Here is a 16,514-nt window from a genome sequence, read left to right as displayed (position 1 = left end):
CCAAAACACCGATGCTGACGGTCGCTGCACAGTGCACCCGGCGTTGTCGTGTGAGCGATGTCTATCCGCCTGTGTCGAAGCGACAGCGTCAGAACTGCTCGACGAGAACGCCAGCGATTTCTCGCACTTCTTCCGCGGTCCTGTGCATGTCGTTGGCTTGTCGGCCTCCCTCTTTCTCCGCCTCCCTTCCCCCTCCCTTCACCGGTACCCACCCACCACTCCAGCCACAACACAGCGGTCCTTTCTTCGCCACGGTTCGTCCTCCCCTCTCCTCTACCCTTGTCCCCACTTTGTCGCACGCAGCTTAGTTGCTCACTGTGACGGCAGACGGGGCGGAGGGGACGAAGGAGGCATGAAAGCTGACGGTTGGCTAAGCGTCACGTGTTTGTCGTAGCCTTGTCGTTGCGCATGAATGATTTCAACAGCCTGGCGACACAACTGCGGCCTCACCTACCTCGTGTTGTCATTATCCTGGAGGCAAAGAGAAAGTGGACTAGCTGGACTTTGATTAGAACAAGAAGAAGATGATGATCGTGTGTTCCATTGCCAGATGATGATGATGATGAGTTTATGTAAAATCATCCCTGTCGGTTGCGGCAGCTGCGACGGATGCTGACCGTTCAAGCTGACCACGCACTTTTGTTTTGAGGATGTAAAAACAGCTTATTAAAACAGTTTCCTTGCAGAAGACGAATTGCTTTAATGACTCTTGGCTCTCTCGACCCAACCATTCCTGTTGATCCCTCCCCACTTTGTTTTTCAGGCCATTACAAGAAGATAGACGAATGTTAAGTGACAGGAAGACCAACTTGTCACGACCAGCAAAATGTTCGTCATGGAATCTACTTTATGCTTAACCTGTTTACATGGGTATGTTACACATGATAAAGGAGTGTCGGATACGGCTGTAGGAGGGCGAGGTGTTAAATCACTTATCAAATTTTATTTGTGAAGGTGGTGCCTGTCTAATCTCATCGCTGTCTTACTTTTACCAAACCTCTACGGTCATGTGCCCCCTCCACAGTCCAGTCAATTCAGGGTAGTATGCAGCAGCACAAGGGTACCAAACTGACTGTTGTTTGTATAACGAAGCCAGTGGTTAACTCCCCCAATATAACCTGTGGGACCGCAGTCATGAAGCAGCGACAACTGGAATAGTTGCAGGAAATGGAGATAGATTGGTATTTTACCCCAAGCCAGAAATTAAGATACTCAAAACGCCCGATCATGTAAACAGAAGAGTTGTAGCAAAGCAAACACGGTGGAAAATAATTGCACCTATTGTTTCTAACTACGGCCTATAGTGATGTATCCTTCTGAAGAGTTTTTACAGTAAAGTCCATTAGTTTTCAAATAAAAAAAATGAAAACTCATCACACAGGTTGTCAAGTCTAAAATGTTTACCGAATTTTCCTATGGTGATAAAACTGTCAAAGCACTCGTTATAGTAATTTTCTTCAGATTTCTTTCATCGACAGATGAGAAAAAGTGGCCCAACACCTAGTCCACCTTGTTTGCCAGATTATTTTTGGTAGCTTTTTTGGCTTGTGAGGTCACGTGTTACGTAAAACTGTTGTTTTAAGCAAAAGGTGTTGTGGAAAAGTTCATATGACAAAAAATATAACCAGTACCTTAACGCTCGACAGCCTCCAGGTCAAAGTTACTTGGTTACCCGACAATTTATGAACCAGACGAGTTCAGTGCAAAGAGTTAAGATTAAGCTCGATGAGTTTCACAATAGCTTCACTATGTTTTGCATCAAAAGTGATAGCTGAAAGTCCAGCACTACAATTACAAATTAATAAAATAAGAACAGAAACCTGAAAATCTTACAACTGCAATCAATAAAAGATGAACAGAAAAATAAAAGTCTTATGTTTCCAAGTTTTGAACAAAAAACAGACTAACTTTTTGTTGTACCCACCCACTATTTCTAATTTAGATGTTACAAATTTACATTTAAATCTAAGGTGCTGACAGAGTTCACCGAGTATTAACAGCTCACACGTTTTGTTTTATTTTGCCTATAAATGTTTTAAGCTGCATGATCGAGGTTTTTTTTTTTTTTTTCTTAGCAGTATTCTGACTCATTCCATTATTAACTTTGAAAAGTAAAGCTTATATAGCAGATAAACAGCAGATGAAAATATGATTAAAGGCATTGCGGTGCTCTCGTGTGATTTTGCGTGTATGTGCTGGGTGACCTTCGGGGTCAAGGCTCGTTTGTTTGCAGCGACCTTTGCTTCCTATTGTTCCAGGTAAGGGATGTGAGGCACGATGCTTTGTTAGCGCCACCTATTGTCTCGGGTTTATAGAGAGTGAGAGCAAAAGCCATCCATTGCAATGATAAATATAATTCTTATATTATTCTTATTTCCCGCAACCATTCTTCTTTCGCCAATTGTAATTAAATAGTCATACAGTTCCTTTATATTCATTAATTGTAACTGACATATCGTTTACAATATAAATTCGTAGAAATATAATAGCATACATATGATATAAATATGATAGCATCAAAGTGTAACTTTATTCTAATTTTTAGATTTGAAAATTGTGTTTTATTTATCTGGACATCTTCAATACAGATGCGAGTTTCTTCCCTCAAAGATACAATGTGTGGGGCAACTGTTACAAATTAAAAATCAAACCTATTAACCAAATGCGACGAGTGAATATTGTACAGATGATTTTTAGGTGTAATATTCTTATGCAATAAATATATTGCTTACATAAAGATAATAAACACTGCTAACTGATAGTAGATCGACTTGCCATTCATACCGTGCCCTCTAAGAGTGTCTCCGTTCACTCGCTGGCATGAGCGCATGTATTTAATAAAGATAAGAGGAAATGAGTGACAGAGAACATGTTAATTTCTTAACCAAATTTATTACTTATAAAATTAAGAAGATTAATTACTTATAATGTTAGGATTATTAATTATTTTGACATACCAAAACGATCTGATAAAACTGTTTCGAGAAAATTAAGTCAATACTAATCACTTTGTCAAATTATAGTTCCTACTGGATAATCACTGTTCACGTTTTTAGTTAAAGTATTTAAATGTGCTGCAACTTAAAAAAAACTAATATATAATAGGCATGAGAATATAGCTTTAAGACAGCCCTAAAAATGTTAAATTAAATAAAATGATGGCGAACTGACCACAAAGTACATTTAATACTCTTTTTCGTATGTGTCAAGGTATTTTCTAATATTCACTATTTCTATGTTAATGTGCTGTTGAATACAAAACAAACCTTTCAAAATATTTTATAAATTAAGTGATTTAATCTGTTTTGTTTTGAGACATCGCGGATGTTTTTCTCTAGCGATATTTTCAGTATTGATACTAAGTACGAATATTTCAGATAACTTCTAGCATCGAGATTGGCAGCACTCATAAAAATATTTGTTAAAAAAATGTAATCGTAAAAATATTTCATACACTTGGCATGTCATTGCTCAGCAGTACAGTAACTTAGGCCGACTCGTCCACAGTGACATGGTCAGATATGATTAGAGTTTTATTGTTGTCGCCAGTGAGGTATTCGCTTTGACCTGAGCGAGCAGCCGACTAATCAAACTTTTCCACATAGTGTCGTATCTCGTTGTGGGGGGAAAGGTTCTCTGAATTCCATTAAATCATGCAGAGAGTAAATCTGCACTGTTTAAATCGGTCTGACTGAACACACTCGTCAGACACCTTGGCACCTACTTGCACGGACGGCAACAAAACCAAAGCTTAGAAAACCGCCATAGCAATGCAAAATGGAAAGTATGCCTTCTCTTGTCCGACAAGAAAAAAATATAAAAATGAATGTACCATTTGAGCATGAGCTCAAGAATATAATCAATTTACACCGCCTTCCCGAGTTAAATGGTTTCTTAGTTTCCATTTCGACTCCTTCCTAAGACACGCCCGAACAAGTCAGCGTGGCGCCAAAAACAAAATGGCGGCCGACGGTCGACAGGGAGCATCTATTGTGCCCCATTGTTGGGGAGTCTCCTCTGCGTCATCACTGGGCTCAGCATGAGTACTCCTGCAGACGACCTGCGGACAAAGCACCTATATTTTGAAGGCCCAAGGACAGGAAGAAAGCCAAGTTAATAACGACATCCAGAAGAAATTACATTTGTAGAGCTGATTTTTTTTTCACCGGCGTGAGCAGCAGTCGGGCGGGAGTAATCCCTCCTGTCGCCGACAAAGCCGCTTATGTCGTCGCCCAGAATGGCTGCCTAAGCATGTAGTGTCATTTTCTAGCGGAATCACAAATTTCACGGTAAGTTAAGGGCCGCAGTTGAGGATATAATGCGTCTTTTCAAATGCCTTACTAGGCTAAGCACAGCGCACACATTCATACAGAAAGCTGGCAATTGACTCGACGAGAGACTGAAGTGGCGCGCTGACGACACTGGCAACCACTGGCAAAGGTTGCTGAACATTGCCAACGACGTTGGCAAAGGATGGTGAGCGTTGGCATAGGCTGGGAAGAGAACGGTATATGCTGATGAAGGCTGACAAAGACTGGCGAAGCTTGGTAACATTTAGGCAGTACAAGAAAAACGTTTAAATCGGCGATAAGTTTTATTCTTATTTGCTGGTGTCATGCATGGCAATGCGACAGTCTCGGTGCATGCTGTCCTTTGGCTGGGACAGCAACATACTTTGGCACTCTTTGAACAATGGCGTTATATTTTAATCTGAAGCACAGATGTGCACAAGGGTAACGCGATTCCTAGCATCAATAAATCTCTTCACACTACATGACCAGCACGAAATATAATATTAAAAAAATAAAAAGCAACATGTAGACAGCTGTCGTTCCTCAATGAAAAGCGTGTTCGTTGGCATTTGCGTTTCAGTTGAATATGGTTAGCGGTGTGAGTGGTGAAGTAAGGTAAAGGTAAATAATTATCATGTTTAGGTCCTCAGGAGGTGAGGTGTTAAAGACCACTTTCTCGCATTAACCCTTTAGTGAGGGCGGTATCTGTCTCCTCTACCTCGCTGCTTTAGCTTTTCCAAGCCTCTATAGAGTCAGTTTCACATTTCCGCCAGCTAGTTCGACAGGGGAAACTTCGCTGCGCGATACGGGTATCGAATCGGCGCGCCACAAGGTTCGAACGGCAGTGCTCTCTTCACTCAGCATGATTATCGTCTGGACAAACAAGACTATATCTTCGGCATTAAAGATTTAAAACTAACTACAAAGACGAAAGAAAAAGCATTGTACTCTCCACAATATTTCTTCTCTTTTATAATTTCTTCGGGTTTTTTTTTTTTTTTTTTTTTTATTCTCTCTCTCTCACTTCTTGGTTGTCTATCTGTATCTGTCATCCCCCCTTCCCCACCAGCATGAAGATCTCGCCTGTCGCCAGCCTAGACATTGCCTCTTTGCTGAAGAGACTGGCAAAGAAAACTAAAGTTTAGTACTTTACTAATGACTAGGCGTGGATTGCACGAGTAGTCAAATCTCGATTTTCATTCTTAAACTTATCAGAAAGCAAGTAATTATTTACAAAAAATTACGAGCGTTTTCTGAATGCTAGTGAAGCCATGAAAACGTGTATGCAACCCTAGGAGAAGCCATTATTTTGCTGAACTCTGGCAGCCATTTCGCTTCAGCTATGAGTGGTTTGTTTTTTTTTTTTATTATTATTATTAAAGTAATTTTTAAAATGATAATCTCCTTGCGCTTTTATAAGCCTGACGTGTTGGCGGACGCGATTACTTATAAGCATATTTTAATGTTCTATGCATATGAATAAGAATGGAACATTTATTGTAGACACCGTTTTATCAATCACGGCCTAAGAGCCGATGGGTTGGGAGTTTTGCCTTGAACCGAATGCCCTTACTACAATGGAGTATATAAGATTAATTTTTTTTTTTTTTTTTTTTTTGGTCCTCTTTTTCCACATTGTGCAGCACTTGGCCAATCGCAAATCTTCGAGCTGTCGTGGCGCGACAAAGTTCAGAAGAGTCATCCAGTTCTCTCCACTCTACACTGGCATGCTCTGTGATCAGGCCATGTAATCGATCCCAACAGGCTTGCCAACAACTGCTCTGTCGTCTGCCACGCGTGCACTGAAGGGGCGGAGCGAAGTGGGTAGAAGAGGGCGGCCTCTTACAGACGAAGGGGCATGTCGGTGAGGTCACCCTTTCCCCAGCCAATAGAAAGAGGCTTTCGGCAAACGTGGAAGTTCTTTCCCCACTCATCGCCTCCACCACTCGACTGCTAAAGAAACAGTAATGCTCGGGGACCCATAACATCGACCAACAGAATCCTCGAGTCTTCTAACAACACGACCTTTCCTAGATAACTTTCTTCGAGAGAGTTTAAAGAATCTGTCCGTGTTAGCTAGAGGTAAGTGTGCAGCGGGTTTTGAGAGGGTAAAGGTGGGGTGTGGGGTGTGGACGAGGGAGGGGAATGCACCCCTAATGTGAAATGGCTAAAAAAAAACAACTTAGATTGGCCAGTCTGTGAGACAATTTCCAATCTTGCACGACGTTGTGTACAGGGAAATACAGAGGGAGCATACACACTAGTTTCTCATCCACTGTACTCCATCACTGACAATCATCAGGAGATGTCTGGTTTGCAGTTGTTAGCCGCATTTTTCAGCCAAGTTTCTAAGCGCGTCAGTCGCATCCATTTTAAGATGTACAGGATGCTGTACTACCTGTCTTTGGGCTGGACAAGAACCATGGAAGTGTCGTCAAAAGACTGTCCGAGAGTTGTGTATTTTGTGTGTGTGTGTGAGAGAGAGGCACAGACGCACATTATGCGAGACAGGTTGACCAATATAAAACAATGTGCAGCCTTTCCACACAGTCCACACGTGTTGTCACAGCGTGAAGTGCGCAAGAAGTTTTAGCGACTCAGAAGGGAGACTTTTTGTGGAATTAGTGGAATTTCTTTTTTTGGGGGGTGAGGGGTAACAGACCCGTGTGTAGCATAAAGGCGAATGAGACATGTTGATTAAAATCTCCCTTAATATTAATAAAAACAAGGATTTTCCAAATAGCACAGGATGATTAAAATGCGTGATGCTTTAATAAAAACAGGACCTTCCGCGTCGGTAAGTAGTGCCTTTAATCAAATCATATGGCTCAGGAGAGCGAAGTCAGCAAATCCCCCCAGATGTCGCCTTCAAAGGTCGGCTATCGGTCAACATTACAGCTAAAAAATAAAACAGCTTGAAAAACAAACCTTGTGTGAAAAATACTTATTCATTTTCGAAATACAGAATATAAAGTCAGATGAAGGCAACCGTTTTAGTAACATGCTAGAAGGTCGAGGCCATTATTTATTTAGCACCAGTTCCAGCGATATGTTTAGCGTCTCCTGCATTCAGCTGCATCTTAGTGACAGAGAGAACTTTAAATGGCATCGTTTTTGGAGATACAGTCTAGTGCCAGAAACCTGCTTAATAACACTTTCTATGTGTACATAAACTACAAGAGAAACAATTTTCTCGCTCCTTATAGCATCTTTTGGCGACTGTCATTTATCTAACACTCGTCACCATCGAAAATAATGTTCCAGACTTGACTCTCTTTATTCATCTCCATTTCTGATTCCAGCAGTAGTTTTTGTTTTTTCATCTTAGAGTGGGGGTGTGGGCAAATGTTCGTTTTTTTCTGATTGCAATGTGTTTTCTTTATTGTGTTAATTTTATTTCAACCGCTATAACGTTGGGAAGAGTCAAAGATGTCGTCACTCCTTAACAGATGACCGTTTACCCGTACTTCTCTCCTCAAAAAATAAAAAAAAAAAGACAGAATCCTGTAAATTTATAAATGCAAACAAAAGGATTTTAAGATTAGGAACAGATGTAGAGCTGGTTGAAATAATAAAAACAGATGTGATAATAGGTTTAATCCAGAAAAAGCCGCTATATTTGTTCGTGGAATGCACATAGTCTTGCCGCCAGCTATTTCAGGGCGTTTTGCTAGGCCTCGCCCCATCAATTAGCTGCATCGATTGAAGTAGACAACAGCCGTCAGCTGTGACAGGTGGAGTATGTTGGGGATCTAAAGACTGTTTTCCCCCCTTTTTTGTTTGTTTATATAAGGTTTTAATTGTTATGCACAGATCGATACTGGTATATCTTGTACTCTTCACTGATAAAGATCAAAACATGCGGTTTTATTATGAAAACGCAAATAAAAAACAGAACATGTATGACATACTTTACAGTACTCTTGTCTACTAACTTTTCTTCTCTTTTTCTTACGCGCTTTCATAAACGTAGTTTAGTGCTTGATTTACATAATGCCACTCATATTATCCTCTCAGGTTTTAAATGTATTGTTCCGAATAGATCCCGTGGTACTACATTACATGTGATCCAGATATACAAGCTCTCGAAAACACTGACAACATATGGGAAATTCCAAGGTAAGCATCCAAACACTTCATCTTCCCGTTGAAGTGCATATCATTGGAAGAGCATCAACGTTCTTTTATCAACGTCATTAATCTCGCGCTGCAGTGCCCGTGCGCTTCGATGATGGCAAACAGGGGGCAGACAACGCCTCGTACACCCCGAGCGAACAACTCGGAAATCTGTCGCCCGTGTCTGACAGAGGCACATGTAATTGATAGCTGAAGGGAGATATTTATCACGTGGGCCGCAGGGGGTAAGGGGCAGTCTCTTGTAAGCCGAATTGATTTCGAAACACTTTCGCAAATTATTTCCCCTAACAAGCCTAGGCGGATTGATTCCCACCAAACATTCAAATAGATGCGCTCTCTTATATATATGACTGAATCGATTCCCTTTCCCATGAATGTGGCAACAATAGAAAAAGCATGTTAACCCCCGATGACCTTTTATGCTTCATTGGTTGAAAGTCTGGCGCATTCTCTTGCTGCACACAAGCGCTACCCCAAAGCGAGAAGCAGACAACGGGTATATGAGGAGAATCGCTCTTCTCCGCACAGACAACTGTTCATTTAGCACTAGCCGGGGTGCCCAGTGATGCGCCGGGATGTAACAGCACAAACTGTTTGTCACGGGATTAATTTCTCACGGGAACTTTTGCAGCTGTAATGTGATGTGATTGTCAGTAAATGGAAAGCATGAGCTTGCACACCACCCCCACCCCCACGTCCCCATCTCCGACCCTCCCACTGTCGGACGGGAGGTCTGTGATCTTACTCCTACGAATATTTTAGAGCCACTTGTAGGAAGAATGTTTTCTTCGCTCCAGGTAGTATGAACGTCAACGACGACTGCTGACACACCTGACAAAGACAGACGTTTTCAAGAATACCAGAAAAATGTTCTGTTCAGAACATGAAGCCCATGTGACATTCTTTCCACATTAGCAGGGATTAAATTGAGTCAGTTCAGCAGGGTAACCTTTTGTCCCACGAACGAATCAAAGCGACCATGCATGTCAACCAAAAATATCTGTTTGTAGACGAAGGACGAAAATCGATATAAACGGCAAGGATAGTAAGGGTTTTTTTTTTTTCAAAGGAATTTTATCTATTATGGAAAGCAAATAGGTTCAATTAAGAACTGTACCAGTTATATGTTCACATCTAGTTTTCATAGTTTTGTTAGAAATAAAACACAAACATAAGACAACCTTCTCTATACGTCTGTATGTCTGGACTTACACACACGCCCAACCACATATATATGCTTTCTCCTCCCCCCCCCTTATTCTCTCTCACATACACACACGCGCGCGCGCTCACTCCTGTATATCGTGTATATGAATATTAAAAGAACCCAATCATTATGAACCTCCATTCAATAGTGAACATACGTTCACACTTCGATCTGTACCCGTCACCAAATATGCGAACGTAAGCAAAATATTATATCAATAATAATAATGTGTAATAAAGGATCATAATAATTTCTCAACATTCTTACAAATATTTAATAAATATGTTAATTTTATATGGGAGTATACTCCCTATAGGAGAGAAAAGATAAATGAAAAAGAGTGAATTATAATTAAATACCTTTAATACCTTAATTATATTTTGAACTCGGGGTTTTCATGTACGTGTCAATTGTCATATAAGTATGCATTTAAGTCAGGATTCAAAGGACCGTGCTAATTAATAAGTCACAGGTAGGTCCTGAAACTGAACCATTGCATGATTTTCCGAAAGCTAATACAGTGCTTACTGCTTATTATTTTAATTAAATAGCATCATACAAAGCGAGTGACAAACAAAGAGAAAGCGACAGAAATAGGAGAGGAAGGTAAGAATATTCTCTAAGATGTGGCCTTGATAATTCAATCAAGGTCCTAAAATGCTATTTAAAAAATCAATACTATAGTATCTTCGGTTCTACTGGGAGCACAAATGCAGGGGTAATATTGTATAGTGGTTTTTGAAACTACGAACATACGAAAGAAAAAAAAAAGTATAACTCACAGACAGTACGTCTTTAAGTCTTTCCTTTTGCTTGGGAGCATCCAGCTAGAAAGCCGGACTATTATTAAATTGTCCATTGTTTCGAGGAGATGGATGTTGAGCAAATCTAACATTTGATTTCCGTTGAAATTTGTATCCCATCAACCCTTTCGTCAAAGTGGCTACGCAAACACATAGAGTCATATTTACATCCCTGGACTGTCGAAAATAATGAAAGAATATATAGCAGTTTTAAAACATTGTAGTTTTATCCTGTTATGTACACTTAATGCTCTGTTTTATTTATTTGTTCGGTTTGGGTTGAGCTAAGGTGTACTTGTGTAAGGGAGAGAACTGCATATCACACAGTTGATGTAGCAGACGACACCTCAATAACGTTTTTTTTTTTTCTGTGTGTTAGGTTAGTGTGTGTGCTCGCTCGCAATTTTGTGCGTATGTTGCAATACTTTTGAAAAGTTGAAAAAAATATTCGATTTTTATGTAGGAAACGGTACCTTCTATCTATGACGATGTAGATATCAGGGTACGTTATTCAGCGAGACTACGTAAGAGTAGCGGGTCTTGACGGATGTGGCTGTCTATCGACAACATGGCCGTTCCAGAGCAGCTGCATGAGTTGGTGGCATATGTTTCTACCGGTCTGAAAAATGGAGACCCTACTGTCATCGGAGTGCTAGTATCTCTAGCCGTAGTTTTTTTGACAATTGGTTTGTCTTTTTCATTCACTTTGTTAATCAGAATAAAATAACTGTAATGTGAAAAAAATTGCTGTCTGTAGTGTTATACCAATATCAATTCAAGAATTCCCTTTCAGACACTGTGCAAAGAATATAAGCTCACGAATTCTATTTCAGTAGCAGTAAAGTTAGAAGAATTTTAATATATATATATAAACTAAGTCTTTTTAAGGTTTAAATAACAGTTTTTAAATGTGTTTTATAAAGTAAATTTTCAGGAGAAATGCTGTTAAAAAACCAATGCAAAAGTAAATTTTTCTATGTAATTTATATGTCCTTAGAAACTACTTAGAAAATATTATTTACTAAGATTTTAAAATGAATATCATTACTGTTTTAATAATTCCATTGACTGCATAGTTTACACCCAAAGAGATTAAATGAGGGTAATGATGTCCCAGATTGGAAAGTTACTTAGTAGATAATGACTAAGGTCAGTTACTAGTCTTTTACAAGATATTCAGTCTATAAGAATAAGATGGAAAGATAAGTGATACATATAGTTATGCCACATCTTAGATCAGTATAAAATAAATTCTTTATTTTCTTATTATTTTCTTTATTTATAGTCTTTCTAACCATTAGAGGACAGAAAGGAAGCAAACGGCAAGGAATTCTACTGACTGGAATATGTGATTCAGGAAAGACATTACTGTTTTCGAGGGTAGATATCCAACTTGTTTAAGAAACAGTTTTAACGTAAGACAAACAAGTAAATTTAAAGCTCTACAGTATAATACTTAAAAGTATATAGGTTCTGTTTGTGGAGGGATATAAGAGAAACACATATGCTAAAGAGAACGGTAAATCACATTTGGCTTGGCTTTGTTTGGAAATGCACCTATTTTGACATGACACAATACTGATAAAGTACCATTTATTTCTCACTCATCACACTGTATTGATTTTTCAGTTGTTTTCCTGAAAATGTTTAATTTTTTTTTTATTATTCTTCTCATCGTCTGTTGACTACTGTTTCTGCATTGGGTTCTTGCTCTATATTTTACCCAGAATTGACAATGAAAAAACTTGCTAAAAATGCATCTTTAAACAGCAAATGTTTTGCATTTGTTTGAAATGTTACTAACCTATAGTGATGTCTGTGATATTGTGTGTGTGTGTGTTGTTGCAAGCTGGTATACAAGAGCTTCAAGACAACCTTCACTTCTATTAAAGTGAACAGTGGTACTTTGAAAATACCTGAGAAAAATGTAAGTATTTTTTAAGTGGTAAATTTACTGAAAATCTACATCCCAAGAGTAATGTTATCAGAAGCATATAATTTTGTCTAAAGATGTGAATGTGACTTAAAGTAAATAGACAAAGTACAGTTATTCTAAAGATATTTTGATATATGATATTATGTAATGAGAATGGAAATAATATTTTCCAAGATCACTGCAAACCTCGAATTGAGTCCTAAAGTACATCTTTGAAGAATTTCTTGGGGTCATAATTTAAAATATATTTTGATATGGTGTTTGTAATTGTGGTTGTTATTGTCAAGAACAGGACTAAAGTATAAGTTAAGATAAAAATTCATTTATTTGAACAAATGATAGTACAAAAGGAATTTGACGTGATGATGGCATCAATTATTTGACAAAATACACTGTTGGTTATAGGGTTATACAACCCTGTAAATTTCTCAAGTACAATTTCCGATCACCACACCCACATTGACTGGACATGACCCACACAAAATAATGCACTTATTTTCTGAAATTTTCTTTTCTTTTAATTCTATAGAAGAGCATCCCAGTGGTGGACCTACCTGGTCATGAGCGTTTGAGATCACAGAATTTAGATGAACACAAGGGATTGGCCAGGTGAGTGAATGTTCATAGGGGAAGCTACTCAATTTCAGGGGCTGCAGAAACAATCATACAGGTTACAATCATGACCTTTTGTAGAAATCTAAAGAATCCTTTGGGATGATACTGAAGTTTCAGTGTTCTTACAGTAAATTTCCTTTTCTTTACAGTGCCTTCTGTTTCAGCTACATGTATAATTTTAGATGCTGCAGGAGACTTCAGCCTTTATAAAGAGATATGTTAGTATGTTAAACTGTAACAAGGTCTGTTGTTTTGCTCAAGCCTGTCCTTCAGCAGTCACTATCCAGAAATAAAATATTTCAGTTTGTCATTTGCTAGAGACATAAAGAGATGCAAATATTAAGGAAGAGCACATTATGTTTGAAAATAACTGCACAACGTAAATTTAATATACAGTCATCTTAACGGTAGCTAACCCTAACCCAAGACCTTGTATCCAAGCTTATAATTTAATAAGACAAGTAACACTGATAACATATCATGTTCATCAGTCCACGTGTTTGTTTCAGTTTTATATCTTGAACCATTTTACTTTATTGTGTATCTCAGGGGTATCATCTTCATGGTGGACAGTGGGGCTGTGCAGAAAGATATCAAAGAAGTCGCTGAGTAAGTAAATGTTGTAAGAATGTTGTAATAAGGAATAAAAAAAATTACATTGAGTATCATAAAGACATTGGACATAATAACAAAGCAGCTGAAGCTGCCCATGCCATGTAAATTTTCACTTACAGATTTAAGAGTAACTTTGCAAGGATTACAATCATCAATAAAAAATCTAAAAAATAGTGTGTCATGTATTGCAAAGACTGTCATGTAAATTTTTGTTTACAGATATCTTTACACCATCCTTACCGACAATGTGATATCAAAGAATTCTCCACCAGTCTTAGTTGCTTGCAATAAGCAGGATCTGACCCTCTGCAAAGGAGCCACTGTTATTAAGAGCTTGCTGGAGAAAGAGTTGTAAGTTGCATCATTTACCAAAGTGCCAGTTAAAATGTATCATTGGTTCCTGTTGCAGAGGAATTTGTGTAATTAGCATTGTTGTTGCATTCTTCAAATTACTTGATCCACCTTTCACTGATATCTAAGGGAGGCATTCACACTAATATTTTCTTAACAGTCAATTTACTACCACCATATATTTGGTCATACATTTTTTGAGGTGCTTGTGAGCACATTTAGTGCTGCTTGCATGTTTGAATTCTTAATTTTAAAAAGTATGTTTATATTTCTTTTGTTATGATCAGTTTTTTCCTTTTCAGGAACACACTGCGTATGACCAGAGGAGCAGCCCTGCAAGGTACTGACAACTCAGCAAATAATAATGTATATCTTGGGCGACACAACAAGGATTTTGAGTTTGCAGATCTCAAATCCTTTCAAGTTGAATTTGTTGAGTGCAGTGCTCGTGGCAAAAGTGAAGAATCTAATGGAGACACTGAGTGTGTGCTGGAATGGATTGCACGTGTTGCCTAAATTTTTTCAGATTGAGAAAAGCTGTTTCATTGTTTGATTTGGCGAAAGAAACCTGGAAGGATGCCATACATGTCAGACACTGCATTTTTGTTTTGAATTTGTAAAAGTGATTTAAGAACGTTTTCTTTTGTCTTATCTTAATTATTTGGGTGTTTTTGGTTTGAATGCATTTTTGTATTTTGGCTATATTAATTATATCTTAGTTTCTGCATTTTTTGAAAAATACCATAATTTTTGTTTTGATGTAAGGTTCTGCCTGTTCGGTGTTTGAAAATAAAAAAGAAGACAACAGAATTTGTGCCAAATCCACTCAAAATTCAAAAGCCTGTTTCTGTAATTCCAGCTAGGATAAACAGCATTTACTCTAGAAAGAGAACTTTAAAAGATATATATATAGGGAGAGAATTTGTCTATTAGCTCCTAGTGACTTTATTGCTGTGTTATAGTAAGTCATTATGAAGGAGGGCAGGTCTTCAAATTGAGAAAATGCTGGTTAAAATATGTTATGAAGTATACAGGTTAGACACATCTTCTTGCTGCTAGTGATCAATACTCAACATTAAAATATTTAAAAGAAGTGCAGGTGCTGGATTTTAAAATATGCTTCATGATTGCTGTATATATATATTTTAATGATGCATTTTGTTTAGTGGAACACAGCTCTGTAGTCAATCTCTGTATAAAAAAAATGTTATGTACCTATAGGTGCATCTTGCATTCTATTTTGTTTTAAAAAGACGAGTTTATGTGGCTAAGGGGAGAGCATCCAAGTACAATCTTTGCATCATCTTACAGCAGCTATTTTAAGTACCATCCATTGAGAAAGCTTTAATTGACAGCAGATTTGAGAATCATGTATACATGACAATGTAGATATACAACATTTTTTTCTTTTTATCAAAGATAGCTGCTACTTGCTGCTTTTTTTTGGATATAAAAGACACGAAGAAGCTCATAGTTTTTTCATCTAGAAAAATATGATAAAAATCTTGTTTGCAAACAAAAATGTTGATGGCCTCTGAAGAGAGGAATTGATGTTGTGCAGACTGGCTTGTCAAGAAAGAAAACCCACCAAATGTTCACAGTTTTCTTAATGATATTACAACTGTCTATCACATTTCACATAAAGTGTCATTTTTCATCTGCTATGGAATTGCTTGACACACATTGTGATAGTGCTTCAGCTATTCTGTTATTCGTACCCTTAATAGATTTAAAAAAAAAATTGCAATTCCTGTAACCCACCTCATCATTCTTATAAGGGATTTGAGGGGTTTGTGATCAGTGAAAAAGACGCATTGCTTGATATTGAGAGTTTGAGGACAGCCCACATCATCGCTAAAGACTTTCTACAGTGCTGTACCGGGTTTCTCTCTCCAGCAACATTCAGCTTATATGCACATCAGGTATGAAAGCTGTCTTCGTGTGTAATAGCACAGCACCCAGTCTCACTGCGCTAGCATCTGTAGGATAAACAGTAGTAAAAAGTTCGGTAACTTCAGGATGGGGCAAATGAAAACATTTTGAATTTTCTCCAGTGCAGATTGGCACTCTGTAGTCCAGTGTGTAGAATGAGAACTGTCTCCTTTAATCAGATCTGATATAGATGTCATTGTTTTAGAGAAATTGGCAATGGAACGCCTATAGTACCCAGTGAGTGCGAACAGCGAGCTTTCTCTCTGAAGTCTTAATGTCTAAGATCTTTTGGAAGAGAACACGGTCTGGAGTCATGACTCCTTGTCCTCTCTGATGTCCTAAATAAAATATCTGTTGATGGAGTGAATCTTCGATGGTGTAGGTGTTCGCAGATATATCAACACACCGTTAAGGGGGGATACATGGTTGTCCCACGTGTCACTCCCTGTAATCAGATCGTCAAAGAAACAGTTGGTAGCGTGTTTCTCTAACTGCAATAGCTATAAGAAGAGTGACTGTCTTTGATATTCTACTTTTAATTTACTAGATTATTTGTTAGGAGCAGAGACACGGGCGCATGACTGACACTACTAGCGTAAGTCTACCCAAACTGGGTCCCTTCGTGT

At 38.3% G+C, this 16,514-nt stretch overlaps 1 protein-coding gene across 1 annotated transcript; it reads left to right on the top strand.

Moving 5' to 3' along the window:
• Nucleotides 1–10,967: 10,967 nt before the first annotated feature.
• LOC112556920 (signal recognition particle receptor subunit beta-like) lies at nt 10,968–16,250 on the top strand. Its single transcript, XM_025226371.1, has 7 exons — nt 10,968–11,125; nt 11,725–11,819; nt 12,289–12,366; nt 12,905–12,984; nt 13,540–13,599; nt 13,825–13,956; nt 14,259–16,250. The coding sequence occupies exons 1-7, from the start codon at nt 10,987–10,989 to the stop codon at nt 14,470–14,472; spliced, it is 798 nt and encodes a 265-aa protein (XP_025082156.1). The 5' UTR covers nt 10,968–10,986; the 3' UTR covers nt 14,473–16,250.
• The last annotated feature ends 264 nt before the right edge of the window (nt 16,251–16,514 follow it).

Source organism: Pomacea canaliculata, linkage group LG2 (genome assembly GCF_003073045.1).
Source record: "Pomacea canaliculata isolate SZHN2017 linkage group LG2, ASM307304v1, whole genome shotgun sequence".
Taxonomy (NCBI): Eukaryota; Metazoa; Mollusca; class Gastropoda; order Architaenioglossa; family Ampullariidae; genus Pomacea; species Pomacea canaliculata.
Note: the sequence above shows the minus strand (reverse complement) of the source record. Positions and strands in the feature narration are given on the sequence as shown.

What these genes read in the sequence shown, in the direction of transcription:
- LOC112556920 (XM_025226371.1), top strand. Translation starts at nt 10,987, where the DNA reads ATGTGGCTGTCTATCGACAACATGGCCGTTCCAGAGCAGCTGCATGAG. An exon ending in AGACATTACTGTTTTCGAGG is followed by an intron (nt 11,820 to 12,288) that starts GTAGATATCCAA and finishes TGTTGTTGCAAG; the next exon opens with CTGGTATACAAGAGCTTCAA. An exon ending in TGAAAATACCTGAGAAAAAT is followed by an intron (nt 12,367 to 12,904) that starts GTAAGTATTTTT and finishes TTAATTCTATAG; the next exon opens with AAGAGCATCCCAGTGGTGGA.